Source organism: Haliotis rubra, unplaced genomic scaffold (assembly GCF_003918875.1).
Source record: "Haliotis rubra isolate DU_JTF1 unplaced genomic scaffold, ASM391887v1 Scf136, whole genome shotgun sequence".
NCBI lineage: Eukaryota > Metazoa > Mollusca > Gastropoda > Lepetellida > Haliotidae > Haliotis > Haliotis rubra.
This window is the reverse complement of record NW_025765292.1, coordinates 563,521-589,612: the sequence shown is the minus strand read 5'-3', so window position 1 is coordinate 589,612 and position 26,092 is coordinate 563,521. Positions and strand designations below refer to the sequence as shown.

General features: G+C 42.1%; 1 protein-coding gene across 1 annotated transcript; it reads right to left on the bottom strand.

Annotated features, from left to right (window-relative positions):
* Window positions 1-2,187: 2,187 nt before the first annotated feature.
* Window positions 2,188-24,743, bottom strand: LOC124268092. The gene is given in 8 exon segments (XM_046703110.1): window positions 2,188-2,411; window positions 2,566-2,762; window positions 8,668-8,828; window positions 10,355-10,404; window positions 22,806-22,904; window positions 23,061-23,121; window positions 23,123-23,258; window positions 24,459-24,743. Coding segments are annotated over 8 exon segments (966 nt in total). The 5' UTR covers window positions 24,617-24,743; the 3' UTR covers window positions 2,188-2,307.
* Between the last annotated feature and the right edge of the window lie 1,349 nt (window positions 24,744-26,092).

The window sequence follows — 26,092 nt, the reverse complement described above, 5'->3', positions numbered from 1 at the left end:
TTCTCAACGCAACTGCCTTCTCATGAAAACCTGGGCCTGTGTCGATTTGATAGGGCACTTTGCTTAGCTGATGTTCATTTCTGTCCATCAGTACAGAACCATCCACAAAAACAATGTTGACATTGACATTGTGTCCCCTACTCTTTTCAAGCAAACTTAAAATGCCTCTTGTTCATCATGAGCCTCGGGGGAGAATCATCAGACAAATAACTGTGCAAAAGTGCACAAGATTTTCTGTCATGAAGAGCTTCCATACTTCACTAATACCACCAAAAGTGTTGAAGAGGTCCAGGATGATGAGCTTTTTCTGTGTTAAGCATACTGATAACAGAATTTAGTGACAAAAGCAGGTTGTACATAAGACTTTATTTAAGTTATTGTTCATTTTCTCGTTACATGTTGGTTTTGAGGCAAATATTGATAAATCTGGAGTTTGAAGTCCAAACTTTATTTAGACTCACTTTTTTCGTATTTAATTATTGAAAGGCATTGATTTGATTATGACAGCGAATGGGAAGTGCTGCCTAGTTGAACCCACCAAGGACATTAAGGAAAATGTGTCCACTCCCCAACACTGCAACTTTCTGCATCACCCAGTGTCAGATGGACTGTCCTCCTGCCAACAAACCCGGGTACTCTCGCAATGTCAGTCAAGAAATTGGGGATACCAAACCATCAGAAATGAATGTTTGTAGGGTGATGGAGGGTTTTTCATGCTATCAAGCACTGGTTTGACACAGATCTTATCATCTATACCACCGTATGTAGCAACAATGTGGCGTCAATCAACATTCACTCACTAACCAAACCCTGAACTTGTATATCAGATGATCACCCCTGCGTTTTAACTCATTGTCGCCAAGGTCGGTAGAGGTGTTGACCCCATTAACAGGCCATCTAGCGTAAACACTGGCATGAATACACGTCATTTAGAAAGTGGTCAAATGTAACATATGTTATATTTGGGATTACACTTTCTTAGTAAAGTACAGATTCTAGTACTTTTATTGGGTTGAGTCCCATTCGGGATTCGAACCCACACCCTCAGAGTCAGGCACCAAATCGTCAGCACACAAAGTCAGCTGCCTAACCCGCTCAGCCACTGCCGCTTCCACAGTATGATCCATTCATATAATTTTCAATGCTATCGTTCAGGGTGGAATCTGTTAAGGCGGATAATCAAGACTTATTAACCCCTGGCATTATGGTTTTATGTTCAACATCAGCAAACACGTGTCACTGAATGCGACAGATTGAGAGCAAGATGTGTGATGATGGGAGTGAGCTACCTTGGGAATGGCGTCTACTGTAACCATTAAGGACAAAGCCGATGGAAGTATCTCAGAGCGGCTTCACTGAAGCACCAGCAAATGAGTCCACCCTCAAAGCCACCCGGGCAGTGTGTATTCCAGTCACTGAGATTGTTACCAGACTATGGTGGAGTATCTATTCCAACCGATTTTTGTTTGACTCTTTATCTTGGTACCCCCCAAAAACGCACAAATCTGCAATAAATCCATCAGAAACTTCAGGAAACAAAATATGCAAGAAACATTTTGTGTGTTTGAGATAGGCAGAAGTCCTCTAGAATAAAATGTAGATATTTAAGTGCATGAAAATGCAATTTGAAACTACAGTCGCTTAAAGTGACTCCCTCCATGATGTTTATTGAAAGAGCTGGTTTTGGAGACACTACCCAACCCCCTTCAGATGACGTAATCATAAGGACATAACTCATTCTAATGTTTTCACTTATTCATACATGATGCCAAGGGTTCAAACTAAATACTGAATGGTCGCACAAGTGCCAGCACTCAATATATTGTAAACAGTGTCAGTTGAATATCTGGACACAATGTTTTTGAAAGATTAATACGGGGGTGTCCTTTACAAACAGCCCCGTCTAAATATAAAATAAAGCTATCCAAATCTTTGAATGTTGATTATGACGAGAAGTCATCCAATACTATATTGAACATATTTTATATGATATTATGACAAGGGGCATACCGTTATCCAAGTGGTACAAAATGACAGATCGTTTTTCACTTTCTACAATTCTGAAAGAAATATTATACCCCAATGTGTTGTGATGACTAATATCTCGTTAACCACATTACCCACATATGTGAAATTCTGGATATGGCTTTGCTACTGATTCCTTCAAAATACAATGGAAGCTTTCTAACATTGGACATCGAGAATATAGTTAGGCCGACTACTTTTGGGACGCCCCTCGTACTTCATAGGTGGAACGGAGACTAAACTTCAGCGGATTTCTGTCTGGTGGGCCACTGTGCCTGAAAATCAGCTTTCTTGGAATAAATTGTAGTTTTGGTTTCGGAGCACTCGCAGAGGACAGAAGAGGTTTTCTAAGGGAGGAAACTTGTCCCATTCCACCCATTCCCAACCTGTAAATTACAATTCAAAAGTATTCAAATAAATTTATTTACATGCAGCAAGTTGGTCAAGAATCTAATACAAGGATGTCTGTGTATATATATGCGCTTGGAACGTCAATGACGACAAGAAAAATATGGAATATCTCGGATTCAGAAAACTCACCCAGACATTTTGTTGGTTCCATGTTTTCTGGTTCCGCCTTGTAGCTGAGGTCCACCTCTCCCCTGACGAACAGCGTAATGTAGTGGTAATTCTCTTCTCTTTTCAACGCGTTGACTACGGTGCAGTAACGCACCCCCTTCAGTGACAGCCCCGTCTCCTCCAGCACCTCTCTCGCGCCGCACTCCTCCCACGACTCACTGAGAAGATACAAGTGTGTACTATACTGTCGACCCACAGTTGATCCACACGAATTTGCGTAAATATTGATTTTAAAAAAATGAATTTGTTTGCATGTTCACTATCGTCAAACAAAGGGGGTGTGCGGTGGGCGAGCTGGCTAAGGCGCAAGGCTAGTGATCCAGCGAGGTTGAGGTGTCGGGATCGAGACCCACCTGTGACCGGGTGTAAAACCTTGGAGTCAACTTTGTGTGCAGACTCTTTCAGTGTTGTCACAACCCCTAGTGTACAGTACACAATCCTGTGCACTTAAAAGAACCCACGAATCAGTTGGTATTTGACCTACGGAGGGACTTCTTAAAGAGGGTTAACTGCCTTGGGTCACCAGTTCCCACGCAGGAACCTTCATCACCTCCACGCACGGTGTCCTCCCAGATCACCGAATTTCTCCCCACAAGTAAGAAGTACAATTAGGTGATATGCGTATGTCGTGCTTTGGCGAGTTTTATAAATAGGTAATGTGGGGAGATGGAACAGTCCCTTTTACAGAATGAAGGGATGACAAGACCATACATATCAGATATTTGTATCCAAGTAGTCTGATGCATAATTCCAATATTTAAGCAAAACACGTATTTTAATCCATATGCTGTAACAACTATCAAGTTAATCAATGGTCAGTGTCATTTAGAGATTTAGACGTGTCTCTCAATGTCTCTGACTGATCAATGCTATTTCCACCTGCACATCAGTAAGTTCCATTCACCAAGCTTGTGAGCAGCCAGGTCAGCCTAGTTCATGACTGAGATAGTACCAGCACTCAATCTATCTTTATAGCGTATAGCCCTTATTAACAGTGCGTCAGTGGCGATGTACTTTCTCTTCCTTCTTGGTTCACGCTGATGTCCATTTTGCTGTGTCAACTTCACCTCTGTCACAGACTGTTCACTCTCCACCAGGTATATAACGTTATACACATTTGGATGGCATGATGTAAGGGAGTTCAGCTTAATGTGCCAGCCTTCTAGGTAGTTATTAGTCCGGTGTCCATCACTGGCAAAATGATTCATTAATGGGGAATGTTTATAGAAACAAACGAGGTGATGAAAAGAATATTCCGTCAGCATACATGACGTCCGCATTGCACAATGTTCTAAGTTCTCTCTTGTGGCTAAGATAAGAGTGTGTCATCTACTCCATGATAGGCAATCAGAAACTGTTCTTGTCCAGCCTTCTTCCAAGTGAACTGCTGATCTGGTCGTCATGGTGGCCTGTTCTTCTGTCTGTCCATACGTGACCTCATGCTGTCTAAACTTGGAAAATAGCAGATGGTCCTCAGGAACTTCGTCAGCATGTCGCCTAAGGTTGGCCAGTTCATCAGCACACCGCGTACATTCACCCTCAAGTACCACCTACCATAACCCCCTATAACACACCCCACCACTCACCCTCGCATTATACTTAACTGTTAGGCCCTCTCACACCTTTCACGTAAATCAGACATATACTGAACCGCAAAGAAACGCAAGTTGATTTAGAAATGTCAATATTTCTGAATCTGTGGATCAAACAATCTTAACACTACGAAAAACAACAGACAAGTGATTGTTGAAGAAATGAGTCGTGATCTCTGGGTGAAAACAACACTCAAGTTTACTGTAAAGCATATGTTATCACTCCACCCCTCACACACCAAAAATGTCACGAAACAGTGTGTCAATCAGTAGCGCGTGTGACCACCATTGGCTGCAATGCAGGCAGCACAACGACGTCTCATCGAGTCAACAAGTGTCTGAAGTACCGTCTCTTGGGAATTTGATTCCATTCCCTGACCAATATGGCTTCCAAATCTCTAAGGTTTTGAGGTTGAGCGGCTGTCTGTATCCGTCTACCAATTTCATCCCACACATGCTCGATTGGTGCCATATCCGGGGACAGAGAGGGCCAGGGCAGTACAGCAATGTTGTTCCCTCAGAGGAAGTCCATAGAGACCCGTGCAGTGTGAGAACGAGCATTGTCCTGCTGGAACGTCTGGAGCTGAGGTTGGGCCTGGAAGAGCGGTACAACGTGGTGTTGAAAGACCTGGTCTCTGTAGACTACAGCAGTCACACGTTGACGAAACACGTGTAAACGTGTTCTGTGGTGGTAGCTGAAGCCACCCCATACCATGAGTCTTCCACAACAGTTGGCGTAACGTTCATTACGTCGTCTCCATACACGTAATCGGCCATCGGCGTGGGACAAGTTGAATCTGGACTCATCAGAAAACAACACTTGTTGCCATTGTTGACGTCGCCAACGCTGGTGTTGTTGCGCCCACTGTAAACGATTTTGGCGGTGACGTTGCGTCAGAATCGGTCCGACGTAAGGACGGCGACATCTGATCCCTGCTGCCCTCAGACGACGACGAACAGTGTCTGCAGAGATGTGACGTTGTGGCCCTTGAATGGTTGCAGCTGTCTGTGTTGCTCGTTGCTGTCGGTTACGCAGATGAGTAACCCGGATGTGACGATCTTGCGCTGGCGTTGTTACCCTGGGACGTCCTGAACGTGGTCGGTCTGGAACATTACCGGTTTGACGATACCTTGCGGATAGTCTTGTGATTGTTGTCACGTGACATCTGAAGTGCCTGGCCACTTTAGTTGGTGTGGATCCGGTCTGCAACATTCCAACGGCGATTCATCGTTGCTGTTCAGTTAGACGTGGCATGTTTTCTCCGCGTTGTCACAGTCAATTTTGTATTCTATGGTGTTTTTTGAATGACCTGCCTTATAAAGCTTCAAACTGGAGTGAAATGCACGCATTTTTTGTGTGAAACACAAAAACTTCATGCAAAAACACGAAAAAACATGAAAATGATTGCGTTTGGGCGATATGGTCAAGAATCAGCGGCAACAAAGGCAAAACCATCTTCAGATGCTTAGTTCTATAATGGTATACTTTGTTGTCCTAAAGGAATGCATTTGGAACGTGTGTTTTGAAAATAGTAACTTGCGTTTCTTTTGCGGTTCAGTATATTTCCCAATTCGACTAAACTCACAGTCACATGCATACGCTATGTGAAGAATTCACCATGCATCGTTCATTCATCCAGTCATGCAAATAGATGTATTTCTATATAAAATGATACGAAACCATAAAAATAACTAACATTACATATGTACAAAAGATATTTTTAAAAACAATGAAAAATAACATACAATTAAAATAGTAGATTACAGATTAACTTACAAGATTACGTCATTTGCACTAAGAAGATAAGTTCTTCTGGTGAAGTGAGGTTTGTAAAATACGGCATCATGGAATTATCTTTCAAAAGTTCATATCTAATATGGTCGTAAGTGGGGCAGTGTATCAGAAAATGTGTGTCGTCCTCGATCACATCACAAGAACCGACAGAGGCGCTCATCCAGTGGGGTTACAGCTCTGCTATATAGCATCCGGTTTCTATGGTGAGAAGGTAGAGTGCCGCATCAGAATTTAGCTAACACTTTTCTTTTCTATCTCGACATTGAGCATCAAAGATATATCTCTGGTGATCTATCTTCCTTAAATGTGCGATGTGTCCTTCAGTTTATTTCCTTTTTGTAAGATTTGTATTGCTCCACAGATCTTTAAACAACAATTCATCATCAATCCTTACTAATTGCTGTTCAGTTATTTTGTTGGAATATGTCACACTATCCCCGCTGATCAAGTCCAGGGTGAATGCGAGTTTGTGAACAAGGGGAGATAACTCGTGACACCCAAGACTTCCTTCCAGCACGAGACCAGGAAAGACTGACTGACTGACTGACTGAGTTTGGTTATACGCCGCTTCCAGCAATATTCCAGCAACATCACGGCGGGGACACCAGAAATGGGCTTCACACATTGTACCCATGTGGGGATTCGAACCCGGGTCTTCGGCGTGACGAGCCAACGCATTAACCATTAGGCTACCCCACCGCCCCTGAGACCAGGAAAGAACACAATTTAGCACATTCCTATTCAGTTGAGTATGTCTTGAAGAAATCTGAAGTACTTCAATTTCTTTGCTTATTAAGGCAACTCTTCCATCCCATTTCGCCTCTTAGGGCACATCCAGATGTAGATTTAGGTACACCAAGAAAGAAACGGCAGGATCGGTTTTGTGCTGAGTTAATGCAGCCAAGCTCTGTCAGTCCCCTGATGGCTGCTCCGTATAGAAGAACAGGTAACAACAGCTTCATACAAGTTGTCTAATTACTGGTCAGCTCCACATTGCCTAATACATTTTACAGTCTTGTAAATGTACATATACTATGGACCGCCTCCGTGGTGTAGTGGTTAGAGCGTCCGCCGGAGAGCAGAAGGTCGCGGGTTCGATCCCCGACCACGTCATACCAAAGACGTTTAAATATGGTACGTGTTGGTCCCTGCCTGGCGCTCGGCATTAATGGGTACAACAAGGACTGGTCGGCTCGGAGTCAGTATAATGTCTCTGAGTGGGGTATTCATGCTTCACTGCGGCATGGTATCTCAGTGGGCTAGCACTATAAAACCAGCAAGTCTGGGGTGAGTACAAGCAGCCGCACATACACATACACACGCATGCAGGTCGTCATATGAGCGAAATATTCTCGAACACGACGTAAAACCCAATTTCACCTCACCTCACATGTACTATGGGCCATTTCACCAGCCTCCATACACTTTAATAGACTGAATATTATGACAGGGCCCTGCTAGCTGACGTGGAAAGTTCTTTAACAGTAAATGCCATGTCCAAATATTCATTTAACCAAAGTCCCAAATATCTGTATTTAACTGTTACATGAATGTCCAGAGGTCCACATAAAAACTTGGAACTGGTAATATAAACATTCCTATTTCTGAAATGAAGAGGTTTAGTTTTTTCCGTATTTATCTGCTATCTCCATTTTTGGCACCAGTCATGTACTTTATCCGGCATCTATTGTAGGGAACTTTCACAGGGAGCAAGTAATGCAGTGAGCATCCGGAATAATAATAAGGGGTATCTTCCGCCATGTCACTCACTTACGTACAATGAAAACAGGGTTGGAGACTGGGAGCAGGGCCGTTTAACACCATTATTAATCTTGAATAATGGAGTTATGTCATTGTTCACTCTCACTGAACATCTTCATACAGAGCCATAATCATTGTATACATCCTCCCTGTTACTCCAGCCTTGTAAAGTTTATACCATAAACACTCACGGTTGACATTGTCAAACGCTTTCCTCAAGTCAGTAAAATAGGAAAATGTACTTTGTTTCGACACTTTTCTGTTATCGACAACTGTTTGGGATATGTTCTGCTGATATTTCATCTATCTATCTGTATATACTTATATTCTGCAGGAATTGAAAGGAGATTTTTTTATGGATGTCGACTTCTTTAAATTATGAGGTGAACACAACGTTTGCGGAGTATATATTTACTAGAGTTTCCTTCATCAGGTTCATTCACGGTAACATCAGGTTGACATCCATAAAACACTCGTTTCCTTATCACTCCTTCATCAGGTTCATGTAACATCAGGTTACTACACTCTTGCCATGCTCTTACTCTTACACTCAAGCTGGCACATAGAAGCAGTGTTGGTTTTAAACACCCAGGGCGGACCTATACTCCAGGAGAGCGTCATTGGTCAGCGATGACACAGATTAGGCAATCTGAGCTGACCAGTAATTAGACAATGTGGGTATTAAGAAATCAGACGATCTGGCTACACTCCCCGCAAACGCAGAGGCAGCGTAATCTATATGGAGTGGAGCTCCGCAAATGGGCTACCCTGTGTAGAGCTTGAAATCCCGCGCTGACTGCAGTAGACTGGTGCCACAACCCAGCTCCGCAAACCCCGACCGCACCTGGGACATGGTGAAAGCCTTAGCCGTCACACATAATAACAGAGCTATAGCTATACCACCTACACACTCACCCGAATTCCAAGTGTCCACCTGGTGTCGCATACGTTCCCACCCCCGTGGAGCCTTGTCTGATGCCGAGCAAAACGCATCCAGGGTGGTTCTGACTTGTCACAAACACGCCTACCCCGACCCTAGGCCTCTCATGTGTTTCCTCGTTGGGGGCAGACATTTTCTCAGTCCCGCAGAAAGAAATAACGCATGAATATGTGGGCCATTTTATTATGTGAATATTATTCCATTTCATTTAAAATTCAAAGTTTGAATAAATGTGTTCACGAATGTGTACAGGATTATCGATCCTAATGTAGGCACATGAGAACACGATTTACCTGTGACTCGTTCAGCTTTCAAGTCGACTCGGGTATAAAAAATAATAACCAGCAGTATCTGTGGCCTCAAGTAATGTGATAGCCTGTGTGTGTTTTTGACTTCATTGCAACATTCGTCAATCTATAAGCTTTTATCCGTTATGAATCCTGTGAACAACTAGTGAGTAGAATAACAGGATGCGTAATTCCACAGATACCTGTTGGCCTATGGTTCGAATAGGAATTTGAAACCTCAAAATTGACAGTATAAGGCAGTGGGTTTATCCAGAGACCATATACTAGTACATATATAGGTGTATGGTCTCTGGTTTATCTAAATTCATGATGCATGATTATGGGGGATTACGCGAGATCTTTGGTGAGAGTGGAATAGATTGCTATTTCACGTTTGTTTGTGCAAAATCAGTATTAGCCTAATTTGGACTTCACCCTCGATCGGGTTAATAATAATTTAATATATAATTTCGGTATATAAGAAAACTATCGATTCTAAGCAAACTACTCCGTGTAAAGCACAGCCTAATGCAGCCTGGTTCCCGGGGTACGCAGCATACTCCAGCAACATACCAGGCTGGGTTCACATGTGCATATGATTACCGCTGGTGGACAAATCAGAACTCAGGATTGTTACTGGTCATCAGGATTCTTATCATCCGTTATATACATCAATTTATATGAACGATCCTCTTCCCGAAATAAGTGTATTTATTACTCAGTTTTGATAATAAACACAAGGGTCGTACTATCTACTCTTCTTACTACCTGAGTCGAAATATTTATCAAAACGGAACAGAAAAATACATCAAATCACTGTTTATTAAAGTAGTTATTAAAACTATATCTGAGTGTAGCCATTTTTCATCAGTTGAAAAGTGATACTGTTACCCGGGTTGTTATGGGATAACAATCTTTTATCCTTAAAATAGATTGGAGAATTCTGTAAGTCAATGATCAGTCAAGGAGATGTTTCAATATTTATTGTGAGGTCAGAATGTTGATTGGCGACGACGACGGTTTGAGTGTTTAACGTCGGCTTCTGGCTGGGCCAATTTTTGGTAGGAAATCACTGACCTCTTCTTATAGTCTAAACACCACTGATCAATATTGGCATTCTTTTGCGATTGGTCAAAACATATACTAGGTCTTTCAATTACGATTTTGGTCAGGTATTTTTACTAATATTTTTAGTAACTGACTGGACAAGCTGATTGTGGTTTTCTTGGACTGGTAGTCATGTGACCGTGACAGGATAAGTACCTCAGCTTAATTACGGGTTGTTTTACAACTCTTGTCTGGATGTCAAATTAGTTTTAAAGCTGATTTGCGGCAAATATGTGTAAAGTGCCATCAGTCACACGTCTTTACTCACATTATCTTCGGCAAACTCCGCCAGGGCTCGGAAAACCTCTGTAAACATTCCTGATTAAGAGGTTATTTCTTATGTCACCTTTCCTATATTTTCATATCTGTTCTGGAGGTCATTGCTTAAGATCCCTTTTATTTTCCACACATTCACAAAAGAATAATAACAGGCCGTAATTAATTACTTTGAGGTTACCCGACATGCTCCTCTAATAGCTTCATCTCGCGCCCAAGGCAGGCCCTTTGTTTTAGCCAGCCAGCCAAGCTGCACGTTGTTTAACCACAGAGCGCATTGTTTTTGTCCAGCTCTATTTAGCCAACTTATGTACGATCGCATCCTACTAGGCGAGGAAGCCCCGTCCGGTTGTGGACAGATGTAGCCAAGATAGTTGGGGGTCTACCGTCTTCAGTATTAATAAAATACATGGACCCAGAGAACGGTTCTGTTCTGCTTTTTACATGGTATCAGAAGTGGGATCAGCCTCGACGTATTGACCCTCAACTGCTAGCCTGACAGGACACAGGACTGCAGGATGTCGCTGCTGCCGGGACCAGAAAGATGAAGACCGACGGGTATCAGCAGTAGAAGATTAAGCTTAAGATTTAGATAATGCTTTAATTTTGTTAAATGTTGTTTGGGTATTTTCCTGTTTCTTTCCCTTAAAGATTCCTTCAGGTTAGATCTTAGGGTCTTGAGTTAAGGATGCCTGGTGATAGACCAGGAAGTTAATGAGGGAGTTGACAAGGTGGAGGAACTCTCTTCTGAGTTGGAAAGGCTCCGAAAGAGAATTAAGGAGCAGGAGGTCTGGATTAGGAACCAGCAAGAGGAGTCGAAAAATCCAGTCATGATAGTCACAGGGAGAAAGCTGGACCGTTTCAGGAAAAGAGCAGAGAGGGCGGGTGACCCCACCCTGGCAGAGTGGATTTCGGACATCAGGAGCCACGCTGAATCCAGGCGCCTGAATCCTTCAGATACCGCTGCTGTCATCATAAACAACCTGGCAGGGAGGGCCCGACAAGAAATTCAAGGGCATGGAGACCTTCTCGAAAGGCCAGCCAGAAGAGATCTTTAAGGTCCTGACAAGAATCGTTGGGGATGGAGACCAGCTACCCCTCCTCCAGGAAAGATTTTATTCCTTGAGACAAGGACGAGAGGATCTTGTCACCTGCTCCCTCAACATGGTGGAACGTTTCAACCGAATTTCTGAACTGGATCCTTCCATGAGAAAGAACATGGATCAGACACTCAAGCCCAAACCAGTTCAAGCCCAGGAAGCTGCCGCTGTCAAGTCAGAGGAGTCAATGGTCAGGCAACAACAGTCACTCATCAACCAACAGTGGGAGCAGATCGACAGGCTGCTGAAGGCTCTGAGCCAGGGGAATGCCATCAGACCCAGTGGCAGCATCAAGGAAGACAAGAAACCTATTAGATATTGGATCTGTAGCTCTCCAGATCACTTGAAGAGGAACTGTCCCCAGAGAAAGACCTACAGGGAGAAGGGAAACTGTTCGAACCTATAGTGGAGAGCCACACTACAGGAGAGCTGGATATAGGCTCAGTCTTACATAGGGCGGTGGGAACCTGCCCAGAGACAGTTGTTACCTTGAACGATACAGAAGTTAGATGCCTCGTTGACACGGAAGCCCAAGTGTCAAACATAACAGAGTCCTTCTTCAATCGGAACTTCCAGGGAAGAGACTGGTTGGACGTGCAAGGCGGCAAATGGAGAGGAGATTCCCATCCTGGGCTATATCGAGCTCTCAGTAAATATTTTTTCGGCCTGGAATTAAAAAGATTAGGATTTTTAATTGCGAAAGATTCACAAGATGAGACTACTAGAGAAAGGAAGGAAAGAGTACCCGGAGTGTTAGGCTCGAACATCTTTAGGGACATCCAAGAGCATGCTAAGACAAGACCTTTCCCTGTAGATTGGAGACAGATCCTAGCCCTGTACAAGGGGTGCCGACCGTCAAAGAGAAGATATGGGACGAGTCAGAGTTGCAGCACCTGCTCCAGTACTGATACCAGCAAGGACCATCAGAGTCATCGAAGGAAGTGTTCGCAAGGCTACAAAGTCCTACCAAGCTCTCATACAGAAACTAGATGGAGACACTGAACACCTTCCTAACGGATTGACTCTTGGACCCTCGTATGTCAGGGTAACTCAGACAGGAACGGTCCCAGTACAAGTTGCAAACTTCAGCGACAGTGATGTATATCTCAAGCCACGGACTCCTGTTGCCCAGCTCAAGAAAGCTCTCCTTGAACCAAGATACCAGATTGTGGAACTAAATTCTCAAGAAGTTGAAATCCAGCACGTATCGCAAGACTTAGTGAAGAGGCAGCTTGGAGTGGATCACATGGGGAAGATGGATTTTGGGACCAACATCAGTCAAGAGGCTAAAAGGAATCTGACCCACATGATCATAAAGCACCAATCTGTCTTCAGCGATGCAGTGGAACACAGGATTGTAACAACTAATGAGATTCCAGTGCGAGACCCTCACCGAAAGAATTCCACCACAACTATGGGAGGAAGTTAGACAGTACATTGCCAAAAGTTTGGATTCTGGGATTATTCGTGAGTCATCAAGTCCCTACATATCACCGGCCGTCTTGGTAAGGAAGAGCAATGGATAGTTGGCACATGGATTTCATCAGACCCCCGTGGCAGAGAAGGACATTGAGAAGATGTCATTCCGGGTAGGCACGGAGAACTGTATGAATATACAAGGATGCCTTTTGGACTGACTGGAGCACCTGGAATATTCATGAGATTGATGGACAAAGTCTTCGGTGACCAGAACTTCCAAACCCTGATAGTTTTCATGGACGACATCTTAGTTTTTGGATCCGCCGAAGAGGTAGTTATCCAGCGACTGGACATGGTTCTCACAAGTCTAGCATCATACAACCTGAAAGTTCGACCTGAGAGGTGTCAACTTTTCAAGCAGAAGTTGCGGTACCTTGGTCACCAGATTTCTCAGGAGGGTGTACTACCAGATAGGGACACGGTGAAAGCAGTACTAGACTGGGAGACGCCAAGGACAGAAACCCAGTTATGAGGATTATTTGGACTAGCAGGGTACTACAGGCGGTTTGTACAAGACTTCGCCAAGATTGCTGATCCTTTACATGCTCTGTTTCAAGGCACGAACACTAGCAAGAAGGGAAAGAGGAAGGGTAGGCCTCAAAGACTTGGAATGTCTTCATGGGACGAGTCATGCGACAAAGCCTTTGAGGAGTTGAAGACAAAGCTAACCTCTGCGCCGATTCTAGGTTTTCCAGATTTCACCAAACCGTACATTCTGGAGGTAGATGCCAGCAATGCAGGACTCGGAGCTGTACTGTCACAAGAGCAAGAACAGGGTAAAGTAGTCCTGAGCTATGCTAGTCGTTCCCTTCGTCCGAATGAGAAGAACATGGAGAACTACAGCAGCATGAAGTTGGAACTGCTTGCACTCAAATGGGCTGTGACGGAGAAGTACAGAGATCTATTGCTTGGAACAGAGTGCTTCGTGTTCACAGACAATGACCCACTCAGCTACATCCAGACAACAGCAAAACTTGGAGCAACTGAGATGAGATGGGTAGGTGAACTGGCTCAATTCAACCTTACAAAGGCATAGGTCTCAATCAAGAATGCAGATTCTCTCAGCCGCAAGTCATAGCATTCTCCAGAGACAGCCAGACTAGAGTCATTAGAAGTGGAAACCTCAACAGCATCACTGAGTGACTCTACACAACTTCCAGGGGTCCTTAGATCAACCATCCATGATGTTACCCTGTATATTGAATGTTTTTGTTTTATGTTTCGGTCTACCATCTTCAGTATTAATAAAATACATGGACCCAGAGAACGGCTCTGTTCTGCTTTTTATCTCTGATGTCATTATCCACCATAATCAAGTTTAGAGTGAATTAATGATCTGTACAAGTGAAGGAAGGTAGTTTGATTCCCTCCCGATCTAAAACGACTTTCAGCAAGTCAATAGCCTTCAGGCACTTTGTTTTCAAGTATTTTATGTGTGGTAAGAGTGTAAGATAGTGGTCGAATATGAGTCCCAGGAATTTGGCCTCTTCTACTACCTTGATGGGAGTACCATCTAAAGATAGGTCTGGATCTTTGTGTGTTTTGTATTTACGACAAAAGTGAATACAATTTGTTTTGGATTTCGAATACTTAAAGCCATTTTTATTGGCCCATTTTTGTATTTTATTAAGACTGAGAGGTAGCTGTCTTTCGGATTGGAATATTGAAATCATCCACAAAAACAGACGCTGTTCAAAACGTAAGTGAAAAAAGTACAGAAAGCTTCATTGTGATCCCCCCCATTGTCAGAGTTAATACTGACCGGTTTCTTTTCTTGTTGGGTTTGGTACCTCTGGAACTGAGGGTTGTAATTTGATGATGAGTGGTTTGCCAAAGTTTTGCCCAGTCTGTTTGCAATGTCAGATTTATTTGTTAAAAGAGAGTCACCATCTTTGAGATGGCGAATACCAGATCCTGATCCTTTGCCCTCAATCTTTTGAATCATGTTCCACACCTTGGACATGGGTGTGCAGGAATTGAGTTTGGATACATATTTCCTCTATGACCAGCGTTTAGTTTGTTTAAAGGTACGTCTTGCCCTGGCATTTGTCATTTTAACTGCATTCAGATTATGCACGGTAGGATGTTTTCGGAAGTATTTTTCCGCCTTCTTCCAATTTTTTACAGTTTGTTTACAGTTTGTATCAAACCATGGTTTGTGTATGTAATGGTTTCCAGAGGACTGAGGAATGGTTTTGTCTCCAATTGTATTTAAGAGGTTTGAAAATATAGCTTTATGGTATAAGGAACATTCCTGAAATCGTCAGGTTTAAGTTTCTCAGAGTTTTAAGTTCGGAATAATGGCGAGTTGGCCTCAGTAAAATTCCATCTTGTTGATGGTGGTTCATCTGCGGGATTGATAGGAGTTGGGAAGTGGTCACTTCCACAAAGGTAATCATGCACCAACCATTCAAACTCATTTAAAATATTTGAATCCGTAAGTGAGAGATCGAGAGCAGATTGTGTTCCTGTGGCAGGATGGATATAAGTGTTCGAACCATCGTTGAAGATGCATAGATCATTATTTGAGAGAATATCTTCAAGGACCTTTCCCTCGTTGTTTGTATCGGTACTCCCCATAGGGAGTTATGGCCATTCAAGTCGCCCATGATTATGCAGGGTTTCGGGAGTTGATCATACAAGTTCTGAAGATCTGATAGGCGGACAGTTGAGGAAGGAAGAAAATAGAGTGAACATAGTGTAAACCCTGTCATGTGGACAGCAACAGTTTGTAGGTTGGTGGAACAGGGCTATGTCATCAATCTTTATTCGGTACTTAAAGTCCACAGGCCTATAGTACATTTATATACACAATGTTTACAACTGAGCAGCAGAAACGCACATGTCAAATATTTACAGATTTCAAATTTAAAGCCGATTTTCTATGTATAAATGCAAAATAGATATACATTGACAGGTTCTGTAATTCAATAGTATTTTCATTTGTAATAATATAGTCATTTTTATTTCATTTGGATGGGTATAATAGTAGGATGTTAAATATTTCTTTCTAAGGTTTTCATAGGCGGGCAGATAAAAAGAAATGGTATTCGTCTTCTACAGCATTAACGTTACAGAGGTTGCAAATCCTATGTAACGCCCAGTTTCAACAAACAAGTCGTGTGATGAGCATCGAAAACGGGATAAAGCTACACGGAATTTCTTTACAGTGATTTTTGCTGAATAATATTCTTGGCATAGTTCAGATTTGCAATGTTTATAATACAGACATTTAGAGGAAAGATGGATAGATTCAAGCCATTTTTGTTGATAGATGTCCTTCATTCTTTGGGTCAGTGACATAATAAAAGAATTTTTTCTGGTTGGGCGTTTTCATTATTCCAAACATAACCATATCCCGTTTTAAATAAAAATTCCCTTACATTAGGTAATCAATTCTTTTCCCATTTTTATCATATACTATCATCATATTATAACACTTCTTTGGGAAATCTATGACATGGCATAGTTAACAATCGTAACCAGTACTTTATAACTTAATAGTAGAATATATGTATAATGGACATCTACCACACTCGCCGTATACCATAGTGCTACACGTGCTAGATTTCACACCGAGATATTTTTTGCATGCATATAAATGGACTTTTTCTATAGATTCATAATTATTCAAACCCCATATTTCTGATCCATATAAGAGTATTGGGCGTACTTTAACATCAAATATTTTAAAGAATGATTTATATGATATGTCCCCCAGGATATGGATATTTCTAATTATATTTATCAAAACCTTAAGGGCTTGTAGAGGGCTATGGAGGATGCCTTGCCGCACCAGGATAGAAGTGCCTCCCGAAGTCTTAACACCGGGAGGAGAAAAGAAATGGTAGGAACTGTACCGACGTATGTCAAATTGATCAGTCCTTTGTAGGTAGGTTTCTTGGAAACAAAACGCAGATGGTTTAAAGTCTTGGATCAGTAACTGTAGTTCATTTAAATTATTCTTAAGTCCTCTGCAATTCCACTGAATCATGTTTTGTGGATTCATGGTGCTTCCACCGGTGGTATGTCACGTGAACGTGAGGAAGCATTTGAAGTACTCCTATTGGTGTCAGGAGGAGATGGCGTGACCTCCATATCGAGAGGACCAAAGGAGTTATGGACCTCGATAGGGACCTCTAGAGGAGATGTGGCCTTTGGTTTGGGGTTTGGGATTTGGTAATTGCTCAAGCTCTGTAGTTTCTGTTCTTTCCTTTTTACAGTTTCTGTTTCTGGCTTTGGTGTTTGTGATTCAGAAGTTTTAACTTTTGGTTTTGAAGATGAAGTAGCTGAGATCAACACGATGTTCTTCATGATAGGGGATCGTTTTACGTCTGTGACTGACTGCTTGGAGAGTTCCTGGACAATTTGTTCATCAGTCATGTCAGACAGGCATCAAGCTCTGTCACGTACAACGCCTCCGAGCACATTCTACAAGAAGAGAACCGGATCGGAGCTTTGTGACATTAGCAACCAACCAGCGACTGCAGAGACTGCAAATCGGTTCAGTTGCAAAGGTTGTCACAAGCTTCAATGATTAAAAGACGTGGCCAGTAATCAGGTCGAATGGGCATACTCTCGTCAGACGAGAAATTGTCAGAATCCATATGTCTTTGTTTTGAACCGGGGAGTTGGGAAGCCATGCCGTAAGGAATGTGGTTCGGTACCCCCTCTCCCCACCCACCATGGAGTGTCAACAGTGACAATCTTATACTGCAGCGGATCTCCAAGCTGCAAAGACCGAGGAAAAGGGGGAAATATACCCCAGCGAATTTGACATAAAAGATTAGATTTAAGGTCACGATGGTTCGGTCCATGCCAATCAATTGGAGACGTACAGAAATCGGAGGTGAGCATCACCAGATTGGGCCATGAGCCACCGCCTTCTGTGCATAGGTCTGCAAGTCTATTTGGTTTTGGCAGAATATCAGTTAACATTTTCAACATGTCCAAAAGTGTTTTTTAATACCAAATTTTGTGTAAACATTCCATTCACAGGGCAAGGCGTGAGCAGCCGATTGGTAGAATCGGGCTTATTCTACCACCCGTCTTGGCGAAGTTAGGGTCAAAGTGGTGTGTTGGACTCCCCTTCCTCTGCCGACACAGAGACGCAACCCACGGCAAATGGGTTGCCTAGTTTGGTCGCCTCTTGCGACCAGCAATAGGGTAGTAAGGACCTATTTGACCCCGGGTCCACACAGGGGCGAACAGCTATTGGTGTTACCCAGCACCCACCACGAAGATGTTGCTCTTCAAGGGTGCCGAATGGACAGTGTAATATCTCGTGACCATAACATTGTGTTAGACGGTTTCTGATAACATTGTAAACTATTTCTCACATGTAGAGATTTCTACATGTGGCGCAAAGTCTTATAGTTGCGTGGCTTGTTTTGAAGTTGCATTGATTGGGGCAGGGTATGAATTAATGTGAAAATGTTTAAAGGTATAACATGATGAAGCAACAGGAAAGTTGATAGTAAGATAGAGTTTGTCAGATATGGTGCGAACAAACATTAAATTTCCATGTTCATAACAGAAATTAGGATTCTGATTCTTCTCCAACAGAGATAACCCAACACATTCCTTTTGTGAGAGCTTCTGAATGTGGTGACATGTTGTAGAGAGCAAATCAGGACTAATCAGAAGGGGGGATAACTCACCAATTACCAAAGATTGAATTCCGAATTTGAATTCTTGTAAATTATATTCAATGAGTGATGCCTGTTGAATTTGATGGGTTGAAACTGATGTGGATGAATGTGTTATGATCTTAGTGGCTTGTCTAATAGCTTCATGGTTTGATGCCACAGAGAGCATTCTTAAACCTGTGGTCCATTGCTGTCATATATGACGAAAAGTGGGTAGAGAAACTTTTGTGGGTGTTGGCTACTTTCAGGTCTCTATGTGTGAATGCATTAATGTGTCAGGCTATCACACTGACGTCGTCCATTGTGTCAGTTCCGAAGAGTGATTTGGAAAACCTTCCAATGAATCCAAGAATAGCTCGTTTGGATCTTCCTTTAGACGGATATGTCTCTAGTGAAACGAGGTTGTTGTTGATCTGCTGAATTGTTGGATTCATCATGGTTGCCGTCCGAGTCTTGATAGAGTTCAGATTGGCCTGGACAAGGTTCACAGTGTTACATGTTGCGTTGTTCTGGTGGCATCCCATTTTATTTGCAGATGTAGTGGTTTTGGTTGTACAGTAAAACTGTACATCAAAACTGAAACGAGGGTTGTGCTGCTCGCTGGTCATGTCTTGCTTTGGCGTATTGGGTCCGACTTCACTTTGTTCTGTTTATGCGTTGCTCCGGAGTCCGTAGGCGTTAAAAGAGAGCGTTGTTCCTTTCAGTTTTGGTATGCGAGAGGTTTCAGGGAAACCCTTTTTCCATTTGCTGTCCGGGTTGGTATGGGATAACAAAATAATCACATTGTTCATCCTCAAACTAAACTCACTGCCTTACCTTTGGTGTGTGTGTGTGTATTTGTTTGTTGGCGTTGTTGTTGGTGTTGTTTAACGCCCTACTCAGCACTATACCAGCTATATGGTAGTTGTTTGTAAATAATCGAGTCTGGATCAGAAATCCGGAGATCAACAGTATGAGTATTGATCTACGCAAGTGGGATACGATGACATGTGTCAACCAAGTCAGAGAACTTGAAAATCCGATCCTGTGAGTTGCCTCTTACAACAAGCATGGGTTGATAAGGATCAATTCTGGACTGGATCTTCACGGGTATGTTAAAACAGACACGTACGCTCCATTTTGTTGATTTGTTTCTTCTTCATAAACAGTTTAACTGATTCAAATAAAGCAATTAAAATATGAAAGTGAATATCCACGACATAATAACATGTGCCTTTTGAAGTTGAAGTTCTGAAACATGTCAAATACATAATCAACATGTGAATAATGCTGACGAACGCGTGGGGCAGGTATTTGTGACCTTCACACCACGATGATGTCCACATGTACAGCATGTAGGTAGATCATCATTTTCAATGTGCGAATCTTGCAAGTGATATGAATGGAGCGACCATTTGAAAAAAAAACACCATCCGTTTCGTGGTAAAAACTCAGAACAGGTGAATATAAAATAGTTTTCTTTTTACAAAAACAGGTTTTATTTCACAGCATCTTGCCAAACAAACAGTTCTTTTCATGAACGACCCAAAACTACAACACTCCAGCGCCGGGACGACTTAACATGATACCGTTAGCTCTTTTCTATATTAGATATTCATCTGGATAACCACATGTTTTCATAAGTGCCGCCGTGAAGGTATTTGAAGTAAGGACAGTTCATCAGTTCAAACCTCCGGCTGTGGACATCAAATGCAGTCCACTGGTTTCAGACAGTAAGTCTTGCAGATGGTACATCCCCTCGATGTCGTCTGAGCATCCATCCACACAGCCAATCCCAACATCCACACAGCCAATCCTAACGTCAGAACGTCGACGTCATGAGTGGTGAAGACAATCTTGCAGCGGACGGAGCGTCAGTAGAGAAGGGTCTTCTTGGCCGATGAGTTTCACAATTAATGCTAATGCGTTACACTTGCCTGCAGGATCCTTGTCGACCTAACACAAGCCTTGTCGACACAAAGGGAAAACATTAATGCCGTCCACAAATCCGTACATAAATAGGTCGATTCCACGAGTTGAAGGAGACCAAAGTCTGCTGGGATGGGTCAGTCCTTAATGAACTTCTCTATTACAGATTTGTGTCCGATGGGTTCCTTGAATCCTGCGTGAGTATATGGATGGGCACATGGGTCTCCACATCTAATACCCTGTTGATCAAGTGTAATCGGAGGTTATCAACATTTCAGTTGCGGCAGGAGACAGGCGATAACACGTGTATCACACTTAGAGTTTCAAAATTCTAGAAATGTACTGCGAATAGATCAACACAGAAAATTCTGACAAACTTCCTCTGGGACAACACGTCAATGATTTACCACGGGGAACAACTATAAATAATGAATAAAATATACAATTATCTCGAATGTTGACGTGGAAAAGAGATGGAACAAGTGTATTCATCTGCACGGGGACTATATTTTTAAAACAACACCCCCTCGCTTGTTATTTTTGTTTATGCGTCTGCATATCTATAAGGCCATATTCTGAATAACATTTCTTTTTCTGTTTTAATGGTTTTCTGAAGAGCATATTGGACTTATGAGTAACTGAATACCCAAAGTACACCATTGTTTATAATATGTCAAAATTGGTTTAGTCATTCTTAAAAATGTCAAGAGTTTGTTACTTCTTAGGTTTTAGTTTTCTTTTCAAACAGTAGAACACCGCATTTGTTAGAAAGATTACCCCAGTAATGAGAGGGCAACAATGCCAAAGTGCCAGTTCATTATAGTAGGATTGTGAAGGACCTAGTTTTGACCTGAATAGGCTGCTGCGCCCATTTACTGTGGAAATTCATAACTGATGAAATTAAGAGTGACTCGTGTTTGCGCCAAGTATTTTATAACGTCGTCTGGCTGCCACGTGGGCAGCACCTCTCCCTTGACCGTGACGCACTGCTCAGCTGTCTACCATGACAGAATATCTTCAGCCTTAACAATGAGACAATAAGAAAGGTGGATGCCCATCAGATGCCGTTTGAAAATATTCCCGGTAGTTCTAGTCTGATTGTAATAAAGTATTCCAGCAGTGTAAGCTTTTTCAGATTTTCTGATGCGTGGAAGACTGATCCAATTTGATCCTATTTCTGTGGGTTTTTTTACCTCGATATTTATCATCATGTCATGGGACAATGTGATGTCTAGTGACCTATTATATTATAAGCACGCACTTGATTTATTTGCATCCGTAAATGTAATCAACCTCACTTTGCCATTGCTAGAAAAATCTAAAACTTTAGTACACAGCAAATGCTGTATTTCTTATGCAATAATAAAATTCCATTCATCCTCAAAACAGCGCCGACCCCTAATTTTTAAATTGATGCAATACGAAATGGGGTGTCGCCTATAAAAAAATGAAATGACCAGACTGAGGGGAGTACTTTATTCTGCTAATCCTAACAGAAGTGACACTAATCTTGTTGACACATTTACTGGATGCTTGGTTGATTATGATATCACAATTGACGCACTTACTCTGAGCTAAATCTTAATGAGTATAAATTGAAGTGTTTGCTTAAAGTTATTCCAATATGACATGTTTACCTTATAACATTAATCATGGCAATCTACAGAACAATGTAGAGTAGAAGTTTTTGTCTTACTGAAAAGTGTCTAAGATACGAGTCCTTATTACCTTAGGCTAGGATTTATCTAGGAACATCTTTTAAACTATGTGGTCATAGGTTATATCCATGCAGGCTGTTCATACGAATGGCGTCTTCTGTAACCACTCAGTGAAGCATCAGTAAGTGAGGCCACCAGGGCAGGTTGTATTCCAGTGTCGGAGAGTGTTACCAGACTGTTTGGTAGAACATCTGTCCCTACCGATGTAGGCGTGAATAGTGAAGGGCTTTGATCCACGTTGTCACTATCCCCTCTCGCAAAATTCAGCCAAATTGTTGACGATTTGGTCAGGCTAACTGTGGCTAACTGTGGTTGAGTTAAGAACTCATAGCTGTGTTACCGTAAGCATGATATAAACAGTCGTTGTCCTCATTTCATGTTACATTTTCGAAAATCCACGGACCTAAAACAACCATGGTACATCTTACCACAAACAAGTTATCGACAGGAGGTACAGTCGGTAGTTTTATTTAAAAAATCACAAACGGCATCAAATAACTCCTATATTCTTTGGGCTTGCTTCATATGTCGAACCGAGACTAAACTTCAGCGGATTTCTGTCTGGTGGGCCACTGTGTCTGAAAATCAGCTTTCTTGGAATAAATTGTAGTTTTGGTCTCGGAGCACTCGCAGAGGACAGAAGAGGTTTTCTAAGGGAGGAAACTTGTCCCATTCCACCCATTCCCAACCTGTAAATTACAATTCAAAAGTATTCAAATAAATGTATTTACATGCAACAAGTTGGTCAAGAATCTAATACATGCATGTCTGTGTATATATATGCGCTTGGAACACATCTATGACGGGAAGAAAAATATGGAATATCTCGGATTCAGAAACCTCACCTAGACATTTTGTTGGCTCCGTGTTTTCTGGTTCCGCCTTGTAGCTGAGGTCCACCTCTCCCCCTGACGAACAGCGTTATGTAGTGGTAATTCTCTTCTCTCTTCACTCCGTTGACTACGGTGCAGTAACGCACCCCCTTCAGAGACAGCCCCGTCTCCTCCAGCACCTCTCTCGCACCGCACTTCTCCCACGACTCACTGAGAAGATACAAGTGTGTACTATACTGCCGTATATCCATCGATCATCAGTTGGAGCCTCCTACCTTGCATGGTGTCAGGGGCGCCTCTGATGAGAATGAACAGTATTGGGGGTAAATGGTGTTTAAAAAAACACTGTAAATTCGCTTAAAACTTAATTACATGTGTAACATACTCGTTGGAACGAAAAACAGTTAACAAACACATTTCGAGCTTCCAACACCTGATATTGATTGCCTGAATGATTCACAGAGCAGTTGATCCACATGGATCTGCGTTGATATTGAATGCATAACATTAATAAAATTGTTTAGCTGCTATCAGATCCGCGGTTTACATGTTTACTATCGTCACAAACAACAAATTCAAGTGGATGACTTGTAAATAGGGATTCTACCATGACTTCAGTAAATACTGGATTGTGATTGGTTATTCAAAGTCATTCAGAGGTATAAATGGAAACTTGATCTCGTCACTATATGGCTGGAATAATGCCGATGTGACGTCAAGCCCAACTCAACTCATTCAGAGGTATATATATAATCACGTTATATACCTCTGAGTTTCCAACTCAGTATGTATTTTTAATCTTAATAGCGCAGTTATGGTAGAATGAAGATAAACCTACTGTGTTGGAAAATCAGAGATTTTAATTTTTTTATTTAAAACCTCATGCTACGAGTTCGGTTTTAAATCAAATTTAGAGCTATTATAATTTCGTTATATACCTCTGATTTTCCAACACAGTACGTTTATCTCCTAAGTGGCTGACGCCGCTGTTAGCAATGTTCTAGCAATATCACGCGGGAGTACGTATGGTGGTAGATGAAGAGTGTATTCTGGGAAAACATCTAGCCATAGGAGAAGAATGTAGGGACATGTGTTGCAATGATTACTTTGGGCATGACAGACGATGCGATTTGATATTACAATATACACCCTTCTGACGTTTATAATCAGAGTTATCTCCCTTCGACCACCAGTTCCCGCGCAGGAAATTTTATCCCCTCCGCGAACAGAAGCGCAGTGAAATCAAATACAGTGGAGCTCCGCGAATGGGCTATCCCTGTGAAGAGCTTGAAATCCCGCGCTGACTTGAGACTGGCACTATAACCTAGCAAACCCCGACCGCAACTGGGACAGGGCGAATGTCTTGCCCTGGCGGTAACACAGTGCTACATACACCATCTCCGCACTCACCCGAATTCCAAGTGTCCACCTGGCACCGCATACGTTCCTTCCCCCGTGGAGCCTTGTCTGATGCCGAGCAAAACGCATCCAGGGTGGTTCTGGCTTGTCACAAACACGCCTACCCCGACCTTAGGCCTCTCATGTGTTTCCTCGTTGGGGGCAGACATCTTCACAGTCCCGCAGAAACAAAATATCACGTGAATATGAGGGGCAATTTTGTATGTCAATATTATTCGATTTCAGTTAAAATTCAAAGTTTGAATAAAAAAAGTATTCACGAATGTGTTCAGGATTATCAATTCTGATGTAAGCACAGGAGAACACGATTTTCCTGTGACTCATTCAGCTTTCACATCGATTTAGGTGGGCCTAATATAAACAGCAGTATCTGTGGCCTCGAGTGATGTGATAGCCTGTCTGTGTTTGTGTGTTCATTGCAATATACCTACGTCAGTCATGGGAATCCGTTATGGATCCCGTGAAATCCTAGTAAGTAGACGAACAGGATGCGCATTCCCGCATCTGTAGGGTTCGAATAAGGATTTGAAACTCCAAAATTGACGGTTTAACGCAGTGATTACTATTTCACAACGTTTGTTTGCCCGAAAACGGTATTAATTTGGACTTCACCCTCGATCGGGTTTGTGAAATAATTACACACAAATGTAGTTTCCAATATATAATTTCTTTATGTAAGAAAAATATCGGTTCTAAGTAAATTATAAAGCACGGCCTAATGCAGCCTGGTTCCCGGGGTACGCAGCATACTCCGTGTACCAGGCTGGGTTTAATGTGCATATGATACCGTTATAGTGGACCAATCAGAACTCAGGATTGTTACTGGTCATGATTCTTATCATCCACCATATTTCCAATTTTCAGTCCTAACCTTGCATTTTAGGTCCCACGGTATTTTATTGCTGATTTTATAATTTTAATATATGTAGATCATAAAACAGCTGGATGCCCTTGAGGGTTTTGAATAAAACATGTTTTAAGATGCACCCTTGACATCTCAACCGCCAGCAGAGGACCATGTGGAGGCACAATAAGTTGTTGGGTAAGTAGCACAAAATGGAGTACTTCCTGTGAAGTCTCTTTACATTAGCTACTCAACTTTAACATCATCTGCACAAAAAATATGGCACAATGGTAACTAATTTGTGGTGTACAACTGATTTATAACATGTACAACATTGTAAATCAGAGTAATTGTATGAAAGATATGTGATAAAAAATAATTCAGATCAAAAATGCAAACTAGTGATGCATCGTCTGCTAGGCTTAGTATCTGCATCAGTGGAAAGCTGCATTAAACTTCATCTGATGTTGAAATTTATCAGAACCACTTATATATGCATTCATATATTCATGTTTGCAAACAATGTTCAAAGATTCTCATAGAAGAAAAGTCTCCATTCCCTTGAATTGATAGTTTGATGAAAACTCTGTGTACTACTTTCTGAACAACTAATCATACCGCCATTTGGCTCTATTGACTATGCAAGTAGGGAAAAGTTTTAAATTATTTTTTCTCTAAATTGAATAACAACATTGATCTAAGTGACAGTATTGATTTGTAGGTGCTATTTTCCTATGGACTACAGTCATGACAATGATTTACATCAACCTTAGGGGCGGTG